The sequence below is a fragment of the Nomia melanderi genome, chromosome 2 (genome assembly GCF_051020985.1).
Source record: "Nomia melanderi isolate GNS246 chromosome 2, iyNomMela1, whole genome shotgun sequence".
In the NCBI taxonomy this organism is placed as follows: Eukaryota; Metazoa; Arthropoda; class Insecta; order Hymenoptera; family Halictidae; genus Nomia; species Nomia melanderi.
The window spans coordinates 21,595,821-21,616,966 of record NC_135000.1 but is presented as its reverse complement, the minus strand read 5'-3'; the positions used below and the strand labels follow the sequence as shown (position 1 = coordinate 21,616,966).

General features: G+C 40.6%; 1 protein-coding gene across 1 annotated transcript in view; it reads right to left on the bottom strand.

Moving 5' to 3' along the window:
- LOC116424707 (uncharacterized) overlaps positions 1-20,236 on the bottom strand; it is a 61,614-nt gene extending 41,378 nt beyond the window's left edge. Inside the window, exon 1 of the mRNA XM_031971446.2 lies at positions 18,946-20,236. Coding sequence (XP_031827306.2) covers positions 18,946-20,236 — 1,291 coding nt within the window. The remainder of the gene's footprint in view (positions 1-18,945) is intronic.
- Positions 20,237-21,146: the final 910 nt, after the last annotated feature.

Sequence of the window (21,146 nt, the reverse complement as noted above, 5' to 3'; positions counted from 1 at the left end):
CAAAGTGTACCGACAATGAATTGTTTGGTGAATTATTAAGGAACAAAATTTTGGGGAAACTGGATTGCAAATTTGTTTTATTTTTCTATCTTAGACGTATATGAGAATTCTGAAAACAAATCTGAGATATTTCAAGTACTGAAACGTGTATTATAGAATTGTAGACGAATTTCTGTCTCAAACTATTGCTTATTAAAAACTGACGACTCAAAAACATGCAGAAAAGCGAACGTTTCTCAATAAGTTAAAAAATGATATTTATATTTTTAATTTAACGATTCCTGTAAATCATTTTATTTTTTAAGGATTCCCATTAATTGTTGGGTCAGATCGTTTGCTTAACCGCGCACTTCAGTTCGTTATCAACGGAACGAAACGAATTGGAAAGATCGGTATCCCGCAATTTATGCAATACCATTAAAGGAACTTTTTGAGGAAGCTTGAAAGATGGATTAACGGTGCGGCGGTTCGACTCTTGCGAAATGAACCATTATAAATTACACCGAGTTGCGGCGGATCTTCTTTGTTACGACATCGATCCACCGTTGCGTTAATGCACGCGCCTCGGGGGTGGAGCCATTGTGACGGTCGATTTTAATAAATTCGCTGATCATACTGCGCTATCGGCCATTTATCACGTCTCGTGGAACGTGAACCTCAATTCTTGAAAAGTTCAGGGTACAGAAGACTCGAGCAAAGTGGAAAATTTGAAAACATTTCATTCAGAGACTTGAATAAAGAATTGGCTCAGAGAAGAGACTTTAGGAAATTTTATCACAATCTGTTAATTCCAACTTAGTATTTTCCTTTAATCATAATTATCATTCAAGTGTAGTTATAATTATCAACATTTCATTTACATACATTAGACATCAAAGCTTTCTTGTTCAATTTTCGATATTTATAGAAGTGTTGATCATTTGCATCGATATAACGTTGTAATTTGGAAATTGTGTAAGTTTTCGTGCACTTTGTCGTCTTGAAATCGATTCTTGATTTACGATGATAGTAACAATTATTTCATCGGAGAACGTTACATCAACTAAATTAACGAACGCATCGCGATGATATAGAGCAACGCGAAACGAGTTTTCGTGCGTGAAATCGTACCGAGTGATTTCTTTCCCGCGTGGAAAATTATCATCAATATTATTGCGACTGAATGTGGCTGGAACTGGGTTAACACCGCAATTAAGGATTTACTCGGAGAAATCCTTCGCTTTTTTCTTAATTTGAGCGTCGCGAATGCGTGCAAATAATTACCAGATTTATAAATTCCAGTTTCTTTGTATCATTTAAGGTTTAATGAAATGGTGCTTGGAGAAAGTTTGTATAAACCCCGTTGAAATTTATGTTCGCTGTTTAATTGAAGCAATAGTCCGAGTGCTAATTGAAGATTTTATTTGATTTCGAGGTATGTAATTTTAAAATGCCTGAAAGATTTTAAAGATTATAATTACGTAAACTCGTCATTATTAAATGTGTTTTGGATGAATTTTAATTTCTATCGTGAAACATGTGATAAAGATTTGAATACTATTTTTACATGAAACGCGAAGTGGCCTAGATTCTAATTTATTGTCATTAAACAAAAATTCAAATATCTAAACACAGATTTAAGTTCTAAAAGTCAATATTAATTTAACAAAATTAAAATTACTTTTATATCATTCGAATATCAATTCCACAGAAAAACCTATAATCAATACAATCTCATTTACATCAAATTCTACACTTTACAACACCAATCGTATAGAAAATAATTAACAAAAAATTCGTTATGCATTTCAGCGGAATTTCCTATTCAACAGAGTAACACAAAATGTACATATTGTCCAATACTTGTTGCATCGAACCTTTCGTGTCTTCAATTTCCCTTATACTAACATTAACAACACAGGTATACTCGTTGCTCCCAACTGTATCTTTAATATCTGTGGCTCTAACTTTCCAAGTTCCCCTTCGAGTGTCAATTCTCCTTAAAAAAATTACAGCAAACGTAATACCGACACGCCTCTGTGAATTCAAAAAGCTAAAATGATCGAATACACAGGGAGATAACGAGATTCATAATATACGACCGCAAAAAACGAAATAATTCCGTCCAATGAACGAAATCTAAAAATCAAAAAATCACAGAAGACTCGTAGTGAACTACGGCGAAAAAGGTAAGCGATTCAAATGAGAAAGATCGATCAAAGTTTCATAGAATCGAGTCACAAGGGTATCACGGGACCCTCAATGAACAGGTACAAAGGGAAAGTGTTCTCCAGTGACAGAGGCGAGAAACTGGAAAATTCAAGTCACAGGGGAATTGCAAGACTCCGAGTGAACGATCGCAAAGAAGAAATAATCCCGTCAGGTGAAAGAGACGAAAAAGTGTAAGAAATCGAATCACAGGGGAATCGCGGGACTCGCGGTGAACGATTACTGCAAGAGCGAGCGTCTCGAGCTAACCGGACCGGTACTGTCAGATCTCTAGAGCGCAGAGTATCGCGCTGTGCCGGCGACTGATGCTGCTGCGACGACAGCCGGCCTCTCCTCCCTCTCTGTCGCCGCGTCGTCCCCTTCCTGGACGAGTTGGCAACGCGTCGCCACCCCGTTACCCGCCGCTCGTTCCGTTGGGTTTATCCTTGCGTGGCCGCAGGTAAGGTACTGTTGGGAAATTACTCGATATCTAGCGTCGAGCGTTTGGTACTTTACAGTTTTGATTGGTTACCTATAACCGTATCGACGAATAGCAAATTGGCATCGTAAATCAGATGAGAACCGCCTAATCAAACGTACATTCCTCACCCTAGCCATTAGGCGATCTACCTATAGTAAGATACCATTGGGAAATCATTTGATGTCTAGTACTGAGTGTTTTGTGCTTTATGGTTTTGATTGCTTACGCGCAACTGTATCGACGAATCGGCATTTTAAATTAGATGAGAACCGACTAATCACTAAATCTGTTACTGTACCTTATAATTTTCATTGGTCACTCATAACCGTACCGAGGAATAGCGAATCGGCATTTTAAATGAGATGAGAACGGACTAATCAGACGTACATTCTTTACCCTAGTTATTAGGTGATCTATCTACAATAAGATACCGTTGGAAAATGACTTTGTGTGTAGCACTGAGTGCTTTGTGCTTTATAGTTTTGATTGGTTACGCGCAACTGTATCGACGAATAGCGAATCGGCATTTTAAATGAGACGAGAACTGACTAATAAGATGTAGATTCCTCAAGCTATCCATTAAGTAATGTAACTACAGTAAGGTACTGTTGGAAATGACTTGATGTCTAGCGAGACAGAGACAAGAAGTCTTTCGTTGAGTGATCCGCGTACACTACTGTTCGTCAACTTGACGACAAACAGGAAGGTACAGGGGCAAGATACGTCACACACGATATGCTTCGTTCTTATAGTTTCAATTGCTTACGTATAGATCTACCAACGAATACGAAATTAGTATCAAAAATGAGAAAAGAAAAGGTGAAAACTAACCAAGTAGATAATACGAAGCTGTTGTTAGCTCCTCGAGGAATGTGTGTCTAACTGATGACAGTGAAAGAAGACGCCCATTTTGAATGCATTTTCGAGTCTAGCCAGCGATTTCCCAAAATGGACGCACGTACTAATTACATTGCTCGATAATGAGACTAATGAAGTGCAAATTACAAGCTTCCTCTTTGTTGATGTTATTTGTGAATAATAAGTTAGTTTCTTTAAAGACTATAGTACACAGTACTCATTCATTTGATTTGCGATGATTTCTTCGTAGCTCTGAAAGTACATTTTCATTTTAACTGATTCATTATAATTGACTTTATCCAATGGGCTTGATTGGCAATTCCTAATACTCTTGCTCCTTTACCGTCTCGCTGGCCAACAAGGTGTCTCTCGAGTGTACGTGTCGGCTCTCGGCCAACTTTGCACCTGTGCAGACGCCCGAAGCACACTGGCTGAGCAATCGGGCTCACGCTATCGGCACTTTCCGCCGTCGGTTAATCGCAGGGCACACAGGTGTTTCGCGGCCGGCCTGCCTGGAATTTTTACGCGCGGCTAATGGCCGCGCGATCTAGCACGAGAGATTAGGTATCGCGGGATTGCGGCCACGAATTTTTCCGTCTTCCAACGCGGATTCTGTGCTCCAGCAGATGTAAGAGGAGAATTTATTGCCTTGGCGAGGGTGGGAAGGACTTTACGATACCGTAATAGAGGGTTAGTTCGTACACATGTTTATACAGTTTTAAGTGTGCTAGAAATTGATTTTACGATACAGTGGACTGATTCGTTTGTCTTATTTTAATGGGACATAGAGTTCTTTCAGGATTTCATTTATTTTAAAATATCAATATTTCGCCGACGTCTTTGATTCCAAGACTGATAAAATATTAATAATACGATTACTTTCTTGTCACTTTTATATTATAGTTATGTATGTAAGTAGAAATAGATACGAATAAAACTTATTACTGTTATAAACAGATAAATGGAAGACATTAAAATCAACGAATAGCCAAGCATCGTCAGCATCGGCTATAAGTAGAAACAGTGAGCAATAGACAGACGACCTTATTACGATCAAAGGGAAATGCTCCAAGCTCGTATGTCTAAAATATCATCGAATTCGATTATTTCAAAAATCACAAATCCCATGAAAACAGTTGTATTCCAAAGCCCCAATTAATTTTACACACAGAAATACTTCTCACACGCATCTTGCTACATTTCAAGAATCGTTTCCTTTAACGACAACCATTAACTCCTCGCATTTATTCCCAACCAGTTCAATTATCTTAAAAATCACCGTCGCACGTGAAAAGAATTCCGCTCCAACGCCCAAATTAATTTTGAAACACAGAAACACTTCCGACGCACTTTTCGGTACACTTGATAGACGACGCGATCAATCTCGGCATGCAAAGTGTACGGAAACTATGTGCTGAAATTTTATCGCCCCCTTTTGCCGTTAATAGAGCTTAAAGTCTCCCCGCCGTGCCGGTTATGCATCATCCTGTACACGGCCGGGCGTTTTACGGTCCGAAGGACAGTCCATCATCGAGCGGATTCCGAGCGGCAACGTTTTTCCAGCCGGACAATTAATAGACCGGCCGGGCCGTCGGCGGCACGGGGTGAACGCACAAGCGGCCTGATTCCCTTCTTTTTGATCGTGGCAGCCACGCGGAACACGAAATCGAAAAATACACCGGGCCAAGCGGTAATCCCACGCGCGACGCCGGGAAAACGCTGCCCGGCGGGAGCGGCTACGCCCGTATATTATATCTTTGGCGCCTTGTCGCGCGGCCAGCCGTGAGTAATCGAGGCGAAGGAACAAAGAAAAAGAAGGGGAATGAAAGCAACGAAAGAGAAATATTTGCATCGGCGTCCGCGCGCGTCGTCGCTCGTACGTCGACGACTTTAGGGAGACAGCCGTGATGCGCTTTACTGTGCCCGATGGTCTTAGACTTCGATCTTTACGATACCGTTTGACCACCATTGGCGAAAAAGGGGAACGCGCGCGGACCATTCGACTCGGGGCCTACAAAGATTTCGACGGGGCGCGAGCAAACGAATCTGCGCAACCGGGAGCACCGCGGAACGTTAAGGAGGCAGTAAATATACCGCGGAATTTTTAACGCGCGCCCGACGTCGGATCACTTTTAACCCTTTGCGGTCGAACGCCGCTGTAACAGCGACTTCGGGCTTTGATATTTCAAATCGAAAGATGCGAATGGATCATTGGGTTACTCGAGTAGCCAGAGATCGATGCGCGGTTTACTTCTTGTCTAGGGTTTATGAGTTTCACGCGTTATTCAGGGTTTTACGGGAAAAGTTTATAGAAGAGTAAACAATTTCTTTGTAGGGTTAATCGCGGTTTTGTATATTTGAGTGTTTCTGTAATAAATATGGTGTGAGTTGTGTATTATTTGTGGATGTAGGTGCGTTATGTAAAAATAATGTTTTCTTGTATTTCGTAGATGTGAATGATATGTTTGAATAGTATAATGAAAGGAATGTTTGTAATAACATATACATTAGTTATTATATATTCTAGAAAATAAAAGAAATTCAGTAGGAAATAATTCATTCTTGAATCTTGCGCTTTTTAAATGTTGGAATATGCTTTTTCGCATTCTGACCGAGGTGCATTATTTTGGAAACTTTCAATTCAATTATACATATAGGTGAATCGTTCGTAACTCATTAATGACGAAACTTTCGAGTAATCGCGTACCAGGAATGCCCGCGGGGGGCACTTACCGAGACTTCCTTGTCATTTCAGAATAAAGTTTTATCCAACACCGACATGGTCACGCTTCGCGCTGGCGATTGCCACTTTAAAAGAAACATGGCGGTCGAATCGCGCGTTCTACTGATTCATCGGTGACGAAACTGCACGTACACTGACACTGAGTTAGGTAGAGTGTGTCGTAGGTGCGAAAAGATGGAACCTTGATTCTCCAAACATATTTCTTCATAGACGAAAAAGTAGTGTTGCGATTACGTACAAAACAAATTATACTTTAGTATAATCACATTGAAAAACAAAACGACCAATCTCCAACCTACGATATGCAAAATACAATAACACAACTCTCATTTCGTGCAGAAGTCCAAAAAGAAATAATATACAATATAGTCATTATTAATGTGCAAATGAAATCTGCAATAAGAATCATCCATCTATATCATTACAAGCACAATATCTCCCTAATAATACATAAAGATCCATATGAAAAGGATAAAATTACAAAAACCACATTTTCAAAAATTCGTACAATAATATCCCCAGCGAAAAAGATCCTCTCAACATCCTTCTAAAAACACAAATTTCCCTATCGTTCGATCTTCGACTTTCCTCTAAACAAATTCACCCTACCCGACTCGATCATTATGCGATTCCTCTTAACCCTGTCACCCCGAAGCTAATCCGACTTACAAAATCCCTGTAACCGCATCCCGCGCCATTGCTACATGCTCGAGCAACCCTCGTTCAGACAGAAGCTTTCGTCAGGCAGCTGTCACCCTCTTGCCACCCCAATTTTCAGCTAACCCCGCCGAACAAGTTCCTGAAATCGGTTACACGCATACGGCTGGAGCGGCGACAGCGCCGGAAGAAAAGAAATATCACGAGCCGATCGAGCTTCCGATCGCGGGATCGGCGGTTACGCAACCGAGGAAACTTTTTCGGCGAGCCCTGCCACCGCGTGCGTGTGTCTCGAGCAGAAGGCCGTTCGGTGGAATGAGGTTTCGCTCCCTCGAGAATCCGTCGGGCAAGCTTCATCTAAAATCAAATGAGGGCCGGATTAAACGCAGCCTCGCTCGGCCGTGCACGCGTTTTCTTAAGGCTAATCCAGACTGATTGTGGGAGACAATTGTCCGCGGACAGTCTGCAGACAGCGAAAGGTGAAACAGTCTTCGAGGAGTACATGGAGACATTTTCTATTTGTATTTTCTTCTTCGTTGCGATGGATAATAGGAGACACTGATTTCATGTGGATGCGTGATATTGTTTATTGATATTTTTTGTAAGAGTAAGTATGGGGATGTAGGAGAGAGTTTTGGTATGTTTTACTTTTGGTATTGATTGATTGCTCTCTAATTATTTAACGAATGGCGTATAAGCGTCGAAAGTGCATGTGAAAACAGATGTGCCTCCTGGCATGGTTAATTAGATCGGTATTTCTTTCAGATGCATTTTTTCTATCAATGACATATGGCCCGATGCTCAATAATCAACGTATAATATGCAATATGTAATATGTGTCACGTGTTGATAAAAAGAACGAGATATGACAGAAAATGGAAATGAAAACTTGTGGTAGCTTGATTAGATGTGACTAACAAGACAATCTTATTGTAATTATCTAATCGCTATGTTTAACTCGTGAATGTTTCGTTTATTTCTATAGGTTTACCTTGTTGAATAAATACAAAATTTGAACATCTCTCGAATTCAGTACTAATGTGCTGTTCGCCAATACGATCACATAGTAATTAATCAATACAGCAAAGAAGACCCACATTGAAAGAGCCCTCTTGCCTCTGTGTCTTCTCAAGTGGCAGACTCCATCAGCGCACAGCACATATCCCAGCGATATCGTTCGAGTGTCCGAAAACAATGTAAATATACAGACAGTCAGCTAACAAAGTCTCCCAGTCTGGACTAGCTTTTACGGCGCGGCGCTGTTTGCATTCTACGTTCCACGACATTAGCCCCAATTAAACGAACAAGTTTTTGCTGACCAGTTGCCGCAGCCTGTTTCGGTACCGTTACTGGAACCCATCGATGGTTGTTCGTGATTTCATTGTGGCGGAAGGGCTTTGATTAAGACTTCTTCGGACTTTCCGCTTAATTTCATCTCGATAATCAGCCAGACAGACCATTTAGGAAGTTGCGGTAACGATGTTCTAAATAAGATATTCTTTTTCGGAGGATATTAATGAAACGCGTAAAAGGAATATTTGATTACATGAAATCGTGAACCTCGGGCTTGGAAATTAGAGTTTCCAATATCTCTAATTGGTCGCGATTTCGATAACGCGGCGAGGCATTGCGTACGTTTTCTACTTGCGGAAATTGGAAGAACCTCCGATACTTTTGAAGACTTTAATATATACTTATTCATTTACCGCATAGAATACACGCGTCGAAAAAGTTTGTTTAACCAAATACAAATTATAAATTATCATCATCATTACAGACAATGAAATTCGTTTACTTCCCACATCGCGATAAGAAAGACATTCAATTCCGTTGTAAATTAGTATAACACATTTCTCTAAATTTCCACTGAAATAAAACGATACTCGCAATCATCGCACTAAAACTCACAATAAAAGAAACAGTGTTCGAATCAGTCCCTCTTCCATCAAATTATTCCACTCTTCCTAAAATCTTTCCACGGAAATCCAATAACTAACTTCATCGAAAACATTTTCTACTACCTCCGAACTAAAACCCCACTACCAACCATTCAAACGCAGCGAATTCAAAGTGCGACGCATCAAACAAAAGAGTCCAGAACACCAGACAAAATGAAAATTCGCTCCGTAATGATTTAATTGCTCCGCCGGCAACGCGCGTAATTCGCCGTGCACTCGACAGTCTCGCACAATGGGCCAATTCACCGAGAGGGAGTCTATTTCGCTATGAACCAATAAGGAAAAGAGGAACGACGCTCGGCCGAGACGGAGGAGTTCCGCCGGAACAAAATACTCCGTTGAAAACGACGTCGGGGTAGAGCGCGGGGAGGGCGAACAAGAATAAGAAAAACGGTGTTCAGCCTGATAAGCCCGCCGCGGACGAGGAGAACGGGGGTAGGGAGGCCGGCACTTTCACCGAATGAAAGTAAAACTCGATTCCGGCTTGCAGACGCACAGCCCCGTGCAGCGAAAACCTCTCGGCCGCGCGGCGCGTGCTCCTGGAATGTCATTAACCGACCTCGCCTCCGTGTCCATTTCATCTTCCGACCTCGCGACGCGCGATCGAGCAGCATGCAATAAAGCTCTGCGTGCCTCCTAGCCGAGACAACGCTCTCCCCCTCTCCTCCTCGCCCGCCAATAAAGTTTTACGATCCACGGATCGGTACCGGGGAACATCTCTACGCGACTACAACCGCGTGTCCGATGCGTGTTCGGTTCAAATGGACGCGCGCAGTGACTCAGACACCACCAGCTGGCCTTATCTCGATGATAAGGGAGAACGGGGATGGAAGTAATTAGATTAATCATGGATAAGTTCCCTTTTTCGAGGGATTCCGCATGGTTACGTCTGCGGGGCTGATCGGGGAGTTGTTCGTTTAGTTTGGTGAATTGGATGTATTCTGGTTGATGCATTTCTTTTGAAGATTCGGTTTTGTTTTGTTCTATTGGGGTGGATTGAGTTTCATTTTGTGTAGTTTTGGGAATGGACCTTGGGTTTTGAATGTTTGAATGGCCTTTTTGGTGTTACGATTAGCGCATGTTCGCAATTCGATCGGTTAAGAGTTCTATTATATGTTTTATGTCATTTGTCTTTAATATTTTATGTAGCTTGTTTATGTTTTTTAATATCATGTTTCTTGTTGAGAGGAATTCTGTGGCGACAACGTTAATGTAACATAACATTAATCGATGAAAATGAAATTTGACTTTATGAATCTGACATTAGGAGCTTGTAATAATTATACCGAAGTTTTCATTATTTTTAATCGAGTGAATATAACTAATCTGTTTATTTAGAAGTTTATTTAGAAACAGGATATTTTCGACAACATGTAGAAATGGCCTTGAAATCTCGAATAAGCAACGGGACTACATTGAAGTACTCGCCGAAGAAAACGAAGAAACTGTTTCTCGTCCTCGATAGAAGCTTATACATCGGAATCAGGCACACTGTACAAACAGTCGTGTTATTTTCAGCCGTATCGGCTCGTGAGTGTTTCGAAAATTTACGAGAATTCCGGCCATGTGATATCCTAGCCGCAGAAGCCACCCGCTCCGTGGTAGCCTCGCAGATTTACTGTTCCCTCCTAATATCTTGCATAATAACCACAATGGACTGTAAGTCTGAACATCGAATATTTCTGGGATCTCCAAGAGCGCTACACATTGAAAGTTTGTAGGAAGCATAAAGCGGTGATGTTGTTTACGACCTTTTATTGTCGTTTCATTGCTACTGAGAACTTTCTATTATAGTTGGCCGTTGCTAGCTGCAATGGTACGAATATGGTGCATTTGCGGCGCGTATTTTCAAACATTGAACATGAAATATACCGTGCGACAACGAATCATTTTAACCCTTTGCACTCGGAAGTTTTTCACTAGAAATATTTCAACATTCTCCGATGAGATAAAGACGATATTTTGTGAAACTAACTCGAAGAGAAATCATACGTGCATTGAGGAACAAAGCTATTTTATTTCAATATTTCTCAAACTGCGTTACACAAGGTATAATATTAAATATCAAATTTCATAGTTTTATTGTATGAAATCAGGTGGCGAGTGAGGGTCTCTCGAGTAAAGGGTTAATAATGCGGTATATCCATAATTACACAGTGAATATCAATGAACATCCAATTACCTTTTTCTTAAAAAAAAACATGAAGAATAAAAGCAAATGTGTCTCAGAAGATGATTTTTTCGGACACGGCTGAGACGACATTAAATTATTTTCTATGCATTATAGAATCAGATATATAATAGAAGTAATTTGATATTAATAAGATGAGTATGAATGTTCTAAATTTTTACAGTTAATCGATTAATAATAAATATCGTTAGATTAAACAAATGAAAAATATCAAGCAATACAATGAAAACTTGAAGCAGACTTATGGCACGAATATAATTCATAACCCAACCCTTTCAATCTCAAGCATTGTAGTTCCAATATAAAAGGAACCCGGCAAGGAGACAGTGGCGCAAGGTTTATTTTCCAAGGGTCAGAAGGAAGGTTGAACGACGCCCTGGAGAGCAGTGAATGCACATTGCCGGCCATGCAACAACGTTGTTCATTTTTCCTTAACCACTTTCGGATTTTTTTTTCTTAGCACCGGTGTAAAGTAGCGATACGCGTCATGTTGCTTGCCGTCCGACTCGCTTCCAGGAGGACGTCTCCATGTGTCTCGGATATCCCGTGATGCACGGTCGCCACAGGACCGTAAAACCTACCTTCACAGTTTACAACGTCACGGGAAAGCTCCGTTGATAGTTTTAAATTTCCCGAGTTAAATTTAGACACTGTAAATTCCGCATGACGAGGGGAGAATCTTTTTGGAATGGAAAGATTGACGGAATAAATTGAAGATTCCTATTTTATGTGAACGAAATATAAAATATTAAGTATATTTTGTATTTTATTCACGTGTTATTACGTAGTAATTTTAATTAAACCAATAACAATGTATAAACCACTGAATAAAGTTGTAAAAAAATCAAAAGTTTCTAAATGTAATTTGTTTTTTATTAAGTTTTGACGTTGACAAATTCTATTTTATTTCGAAGATGTGTTTCGGAATTTTAGGTAAACCCAGCAGCGACGTTGTTTATAGCTTCATAGCGAAAGAAGTCTTTCCAGAAGAATGAACAAGTGAAGTTTATTTCCCAGCATGCCTGCTTTGCATTCCTTGCGACTAACAGACATTTGTCAGCGCATGATTCCTTCGAGACAAACGATTTATCGATTTGTTGCAATGGCAGACGCTTCCCGCGTGGAGACATTAGTCACGTTTGCAATAAGGTATCCGTGGATTTCCTGTCCATGATGCAAGCTTGAAAACGTTTTACAAGAAAGCGTCATTATATCGGACAAATTCGAATCAAATCGACGTCTGCTATTTCGGTCAAACTTTTTGCTTCAAAAAGAAGTCACAGAAACGTATAAAAGATGGCAACGGTTGCAATTAATTTGCTGGAAAATAATTTCTTGAAAAGTATTGAGTGTTCAGTCGAATATTTAAGTAGCGCAATCTTTTAGAATATAATAACATAACACAATATTTCACGATTAGTATTCTTAAGAATTAATTCTTATTGTGAAAGACATGACACTTTGAAATTCATTAAATATCTAGAAATCTAAGCTTCAAAGTCACTTCAATATTCTCAATCACCTAATACACTTTCATCAAACATCAAAATCAGCAGTCAACCAAGTGACAAAATATTAAAATTTGTACGTAACAACACAAAATAAATTTACTTCAAGTATCACGGTTCCAAAGAGACGAGTACAGTGCAACTTTTAAACTTACCAAGGATTGGCAACTAGTCAGGCTGGTGAATTTAACGCTGAGCAATTCGCCAATGCACTATCGAGAGTCAAGAGCCCGGAAAGGTAATTTGATCGATGCGCGCGGAGGGATGGGTCAACGCGTCCAATTGAATCGAGGAGATTCCGCGTTCACTTTTCCTAGCCGAAGTGTCTGTACGGCGATTGCGTCCGAGAGGGATATGGTTTCGCGAATTTGAATGTATGAAAGCCACCGTACCGGGGAATTGCAGTTCGGTCTGAGGATCTGAGCGTGGCTACGGCGTAACGGCCCGAAAAAGATAGAACAAAAGCGTACCGGTGGCCGGAGGATTTCATTCCTACTTGGAATTATCCTTTCTGTTTGTCTGATAGCGGTCCCTCGCTTCTGCTCGCAAACACTTCTTACGGGTTTTACTGCGGCCGCCGCTTGCACTGAAACAATCTGTATTTTCCTATCGCGCTCCTCGACGAGATATGTGGCGGCGACATCGCCGAGATAAAAGCTTCCGTTTCAATAATTTCACCCGGGGGCTTGTTTCAAGGGCGATTCTATTTTTTTCACGAGACATCGCTTTCAATTAAAAAGCTGAAAAACAGCTGAAATCGGAGACTGGGTATTTCAGTGAATCAGCGTTAGAAATTAAGATAGAGTTTGAAGAGAGGTTCGTGTTTATTTTAAATATTTGAATATAAACATACGTAATCTTTACTGAACCGATGATAATTTGTTAGTTTCATATTGTTAGGCTATTATATTAACTTCATAATTATACTTTTCGATATTGAGATCGAGACAATAATCACTGCACGATTATCTAGAACCGGTTTGTGCAATTGCTATCTCAATTATAGTTGTCTGGAATTTATTTTGATGCGATGATAAACGCTATAATTCCAGTCTCCCACCTTATAATTATAGACAGGTACTTTTATTTGAGATTCTTTGTGCATTTCTTTGAATCATATTTAAGACTGTTCTTCTGCATTTTGGTTAATATGGTATTCGGGGGTGTGAAATTATATAAAGTAAACTTTGTTTTATAAGGAGGAATCATCTGATAGAGTTGTTGAAATCGTGATATTGTGTTTAGAATTGTGAATTGTGTTGTCGAAATTTGATATACTTTTATTGGTTCTATTTATTGTATTAAAAAGAATTAATAATTGTTAGTAGTAATTTATTATAAAAGAATTCGATCTGTATATTTTTCTAGGGATTTTCACTGCATCATGTGTGTACCAGAGTCGAGAAGATATCAGTGGTCGATAAAGTAGAAGTTCACCAAGAATCCTACAGAATTTTGTGAATTCTGAGAATTCTAAAAATGTTAATTAATCACATATAAACAATATTTTAATGTGCAAGAGATTTTAATCAAATGCACTTAAGGTAATTTACGCTGATTGTTTAATTATATAGCATAGTTTTACACATGATACCCAGTCTTTTTAATCTTTAGAATTTAATAAACATTTGTATTTTGTATTTTGTATGAAAATAAAATTGAAGTAAGAGTCCTTTACTATTTTTATATTGACTGCAAAGTTACCAACAAAGTACAGGAAAATTTCCTTTTAAATCCTTTTATCACAAATTTATTACAATACGGCTTTGCACAATTTTTAGCATTTGTCTACAAAACAGGAAGCACACTTTTCTCGTTTCTGCATTTATCTTTTTATTTCCCATAATTGAGCTCGTTCAAAAAGCGAGAAGGTATAAGAGGGTGGTTTTCTTTGGTTCGTTTCCCTTGATTTTCTTATTACTTATTTAATTTAAATTTATTAAAACTTTATATTTCTTCCTTTTTTAAAGACAAATAAACTGTCGAATGAAGGCATTGTATTCATCAATGGGTAGTTTAAATTTAATTTAGTCTTGTTTTAATGAATACTATAATAAATATTTCGAAAGTAGGAGAGATACATGGTAGAAAGAGATGCATGTTAATTTTTTGCTAGTTGTTAAGATTAAAAACATTTTTAGTTTGATAATTAAACAGCTGCCCAAATTTTCCTAAGTTTCATTTGTTATGTGTATTCCTTTTGCCTTGCAATTCTACTTCAGTGAATAGTTCTTCAACCGACTGTCCTTCGTAAAGAGAGGGCGTTACACTCAGTCCTGGATTTCTAGGTCGGTAAGACAGTCGACGAGAATTCATAAGACGTTGAATCCATATGGACCCCCTATATATAGTGGTAGTAATATTCACGTCGGTATTTCAGACTCAAGGCGGTTAATTGCATTCAATTTTCTGCAAATTTTCCAGCACATTGTTGTAATGGTATCTCTCTAATTAAATTACACACTGCATAAAAATTTCTTGGAAATATTCAGAAATGTAAGACGCAATATGCATGGAAATGTATTCAAATTCTAACTGTTCTATAAACTTAAGAAAAAGTCTGATTTGCATACCATTTTCTGTAGAAGTTTTTAAATGATTAATTATAACGAAAATTCGTGTTTTTTTATTTGTCCCGGAATCATTAAATACAAATTTTAAGTTTCTTTGTATTTCGATAAATCCTCGTCTAAATATTTGAAAACTAAACCATAATATTCCATTTTTTACAGCGGCATATACGATCGTTATAAAGTATGTTCAATTCTCTTTACACCTTATGATAGCAGAAGCAATTATGTTCCTAGGCACTTCCACGTCTATAAACGAATCTTATTTCGATTGAGGTAACACACATAATCCTCGGTATACTACGAGAGACAGAGATGTGAACATTCAATTTCCACTGACGGCCTGGAATAGTGTTCAGTTTTATTTGAGTCAGCCAAGAATCGTAAGAGTACGGCTTTCCAATAAACGTACATTCGAGAAAACTAACCGCTTAAATAATTGAAAATTCCACAATCTCGCCCGTGGAATCTGGAAAATCGATTAAATGATTACCCGGCTAATGCATTTCCTATTTTTACAGAACACCAATTTCCTCTGTACACATCGCGTGACATTTGTAGAGATTAAAATTAAATCCGTCGGCTGCAAATATTGCAGAAAATTGTAAAAAAGATTATTTACTTAAATCCGAATTCAATTAAATTTCCCTGTGCCTACAAACGCATATACACATAATTCCATATCGCTGTAAATTAAAATACAACATCAACTTTTTCTTCTTCCGGTACAAGTCGAGGTAAATGGTAGCTTCATAACGTCTTAATCCAAATCGAAAATAATTACACGTTACGCATACCAACACAAGCCTACTTTATATCAGAGAATACAACAAAATACAATTTAATGCATTTAAAAGTTTCTATCGAATAAAAGCAAAATCAACCGAAACAGAAAAATACTGAAACCCACATATCATTCATCGTTCAACGAAAGCCACAAGATCAACCAATTCTAATATATACAATGCAATTGAGCCTATGTAAACTAAATGCTCCCCAAATAATCACCAAGACATCCAACAAAAATGTCACCAATATTACACCCCATGAAACTGTCATCACTGAAGCGTCCACTTCCGCTCGCTGTTACAATCCAGTTTTTGCCTGAAGGATGGCGTCTCGCTTGATGAATAAGCTCGCGTGATGCGAGAGGCTCGCGACTGTCCTAACGAGCTCGGAACAACGAAACGACCAAAAAAAAAATGGCTAGTTAGGTGACTTGCCGCTGGACGACTTCGTTTTGCCTGCGAATATCTTTCGCGGCGCAATCAATAAAAGCGATCCCGAGTGTCGTTGCGCTCGTTCGCCGCGCGATTGCACGTGTAACCGCGCCGCGGGTCCATGTAGGTTAAGAGTGCAGGATCGTGTGCAATATAGAACAGAACTCGTACAAGCCGCGAGTGCAGCTTACGGTAGGTAAGTACCGTTCGCCGCGACGACAGTTGCCGTGCAGGTGCATGGAATCGCGTACACGTCGCGCGTATCTCGCTAAGCTTCCCCGTTTCGCGAAAACTTCTTCGCCTCTTATCGAAACGATTCGGCCCCGTTACCGCCGTGCCGGATGCACGCGTCGATCTTGCGCCTGAATCTAGATCATTCCGCTAGGAGATCAGAATAAATTGAAACGCCGATAAACCGAACGGATGGAGTGCCGTGTCGGCGATCATCGAAGCCGGATTCCGCGCGCAATGTGATCGGGCGTGAATCTTTCATCAAGACTAATTTAGCTGTTGATTTTTACCATGACTGAAGTTTTTGAAGGTACGCGAATTTGTAAAATGGTCCGATGTTACTGGTTGTTCCCGTTTGGTCAAGTTTTGATTAAATTTTGGAGTTTGGAAAGTTTTTGGGACAATGGAGCATTTTGGAAAGTAGTTTCGTAGTCGTGTAGTCAATTGGTAAATGCGGTGTCGCTTGGAAGTAAAGCTGAAAAATAGAATTTGAGTTGACTTGTTGAAATTGAATGTGGGATACTGCGAATGAAATGAAACGGAATGGAGTTGAAAGATGGGCGGATGATAAATTGGATCATAAGTAGATCGCCATTTTAGTAGACGCATACATCAATGTCATTTCAAAGTCGCTTGCCATTCCTTTAATGGTGTACGGTACGTTTCTTCTCCTAAGATGATAAGTATGATAAAATAGAGGACGAGTTCTTCGTTCGACTATGTAGAGAATGTTTTAAGCATTCACGGAGTGTGATGGAATTTCTACATTTTCACAGATCCCCGTAGTACGGTCGAATTTTTTCGAAATCCATAACTATATTCGATTATACCCTACAATATCATATCACGTAACTTACCGCGTCATTATCACATACCGCTATCTTCGCGCGAAAGAATGCGCTAAAAAAATCCTGTATGCGCCATTACCATTGACTTGATAAATCCGTAGAAAATTACTGCAGCAAGAAGAATATTGACGATGAAGAAATTATGTTGGAAAATAAAAACAATGCTCGCCGTCTGCAAATACGAGAACCTGTCTCTGATGACTCACTCTCCGTAACTGACTTTGGAAAAAAAATGGTACGACGTCTTCCTGGTACGGAGAAACCGATGGTTGGATTTAAGGACGAAAAAAGGAAGGGAATGAAAGAAAAGAATAATGAAACTAGTATGGATTCGACGTGATGCAGTAAACCGGACGATTTACCTAGCTATTCAAATATCAAGATCGTGCGAAGATCCCGGCGCAAAACATCTAAGCCCATTTGTAACGCTGCTTGGTAGATCGCGAGTGATATCATCCGCCGTGATCCGAGGATCTCCGCGATTAAAGAAGAAATTACCAACTACAGCGGGGAATATCATACACGCTTCACAAACCGCAAGAACCAGCTCGGTGTAAGCTTATTAGGGTCCAGCGATCACAACCACAAACTAAAAAACATAATCCGATAGACCTATCCAGCAGATGCGTCGGTAGTAATCTTGATTCTTAGCACATGCCAACATCTCACACATCCGTGCCGTTCGGCTGAAAATACTTGTGCGATCAGACACGATTTCGCGTCGCGCAAATTCATACGCCAACGACCTTTCCTTTTCGTTCTTTCTTTTCTCCCTTCAGCATACGCATCTTCATAATTTCTTAATCCTTAAATCTCTCCGTAAATTTTGGGATCAGTGTAGCAAACACATTAAATTTTACTTGCGTCCCCGTGATTAGCTGACGCGACATTTTGATTGTATCGAGCGTACCTTTAGTACAGGCTAAAACAGTCCGAACTTTAATGATTGGATGCTAATTTCAGACTGGAAACGAATATTAAATAAATCCCGAAAAAATGTTCGCAAGCGATACCATCGTAAATACCTTTTTACGGAACGTTGAAAGGTGAAATTTGCTTGACGATCATAGGTATCAGAGCAGAATGGATGAAAAACAAAGTGGAACGAATGAAAACAGTAGAAAAGTTAAGGTAAACGAAAAGAAGATGTTCACTTAAAGTTTCAGATTTAAGATTTTCCACTATAACGATCAAGCTGATCATTTCTTCTTTACACAAAATAATTCAATGGATTCCAAAGAACAAAACAATATTTAAATCATTAAATATCTCCATCAACTCGAGATGAATTCAACGAAACAACAAAGTTTTCATAGTCTTCATTTACATTCCATTTTCAAACAATTATTCTTCCCAAAAAGCCTACCAAAAATAATACACAATCGTATAAACATCAACACCGAAAAAATAACCAATAAGAAACCCATTCAAGATTCTTCCGAATAAATTTTTCTCCAAAAAAACCTTAAATCCCACAAAATCTCGTACCCTACCTGCGTGCTCGACGTTCTCACGAAACTTCACCGTCGACGATGTCAGCAGTGCGCCAGAACCGAGCTGCAGACCGTGGCAGATAACCTGCACGAGTACCGTCACCATTACGATCACGTGTCCCCAGCCGCCCTCGGGGTAATAATGCCTCTTAAGCGTGATCCTCTTCCGAGCGTTTATCGCGGTGAACGATTCCTCCTCGGCGCCGTCGTCCTCGAGCAGCAGGTCCTCGTAGTCGTGCACGCTGCCGAGGCCTCCCTCGAGGATCAGCTGTTCGGAAAACCGTCTCCTCATCATCTTCGGCGTGATGCTGGCGCTGCTCCTGCGTCTGTCCCGCGGCGCGCAGTCCGGCTCCCGACTCCCATTCCGCGCGGCGTCTTTCGCCGGGTCTGTCTCGAGACTTTCATTATGCAAAAGCGGCTGCCAGGAGGACTCCTTGGCGAAGCCGGCGACCTTCTCCGCGAAGAAGCGCGGACTGGTTCTCGCGATGATTGGTTTGGTCGCCGCGGTCGGATCAGTTGCGCTGCCTCTCCTAGCGCTGGGATCCACGGCCGGCGCGGTGGCGGTCTGCTCGGAGAATCGGCGTCGGTTATCAGCGCGGCCGATCTTGCCGCCGTAGCCGCGTGGCGACTGCGTTTGATCGGAGTGCCGGCGCTGCCGGATCGCCTCGGCGATCGGCTCCCGAACGTCGCCGGGATCCTCCTTGATCTCGTGGAACAGGCTCGCGACCGAGTTCCTGCCGGAAGACGCCGGCAGGATGCTCTGGCAGGTGGACACCGAGTAGCTGGAATCCTTCCGCCTGAAACCACTTAGGAACCCGTGATCCCTGCTCACAGAACAGCTCGAGATCTTCCGGCGATAGTACTGACACTGGCTGCAACGGCACTGGCAACGACACTGACACTGGCACTCCGACGAGATCGAGAGCTTCGCTGTTAACAGGCAACGACACTTTGCTAGTCTGGACAATAGTTCGGGGTGGGACAGGAAGATCTCGGGGATTTCGATGCTCTCGTTCCAGGACCTGCTGGTGTCTGTTGACGGGGTTCTGGCTAGGTCTCTTTTCAGCATGGAGCTTTCCGTGGACCAGCTTTCCAGGCTGGAGTTGTCCAGCAATTTAACGGATTTTCTTTGCACCAGTTGCTGAGATTTGATAGAAGCCTCAATGGGACGGCTATTTTCCAACGGTTCGTCCGCGATCGCGGGCATGTTAATCACCGCTGCGCTGTACGAGTTGCGACGCCTGCGATAGGTATCTCCGTTCGGTGGACTCGAGCCAGCCACAGCGTCCATTTCGCAGGTGGATTTTTAACGATCGTAATTATGATTAGATGGCGATCGCGCACGGATAACGACGCAGGTATCGCACCGCTGAAAAGGAACCACCGCGGGCAAAGGGGATTTTTGTTGGACAGTCGTTCGTGGAGTGGGCTTGGTAGATGGAAGATTGCTCAGGAAGATAGAGGGCCAGCGGACATCTGGTTGAGGATGGTTTTTGCGTGCGTCATTGTGTCAATGATGTATCTGCATGCGATTCTATGAGACTCGATAATTATTATTAAGGTACACAGTGCTTGGATTTATTATTGTACGTGGCGTTGTAAAGTTTATTGCATATACTCGCTATAAAAACTTAGTATCGTTAGTAATTCATTCTGAACATTCTTGTCTTTATGTTTTGATTTAGAGGTCGGACGGTTGCCTCTGTGACACTAATATTTGATTACTTTAATGAGAAGCCATTAGATTCTCCTTCGATCGTAAAACTTGGCGATGACAGACATTGTAGTTCTTTTAACCAATAGTGACACACGATCCTCGCTTGCAGAACATTATGGTCATTCCATTAATTCACCTCCAGGACTTCCGTACCCTTTTTCCACCGGTATGTCCCGCTAATTACAAGACCCTCGTAAAATAATTTTACAACAGGAAGATTACGTTTCCCTTAACGATCCTAATCAAGCGACATTTATCAATATTCAAGTCACAAGGATCCCAAAGAATTAAGATCCTCCGTTCGGCAGCAAATGTCGCTATAAAATTATAATAAACGGCCGACTGATTAGCCAACTCCAACGGTAAAATCGTTTCATAAAGAATTCACATTTCATTATGGTTATGCCCGGATATTGCTTCACTAAAAGACAATATCCCCACAGTAAAAACCAGTGCACTAAGTTCCGTAATAAAACGATCCACT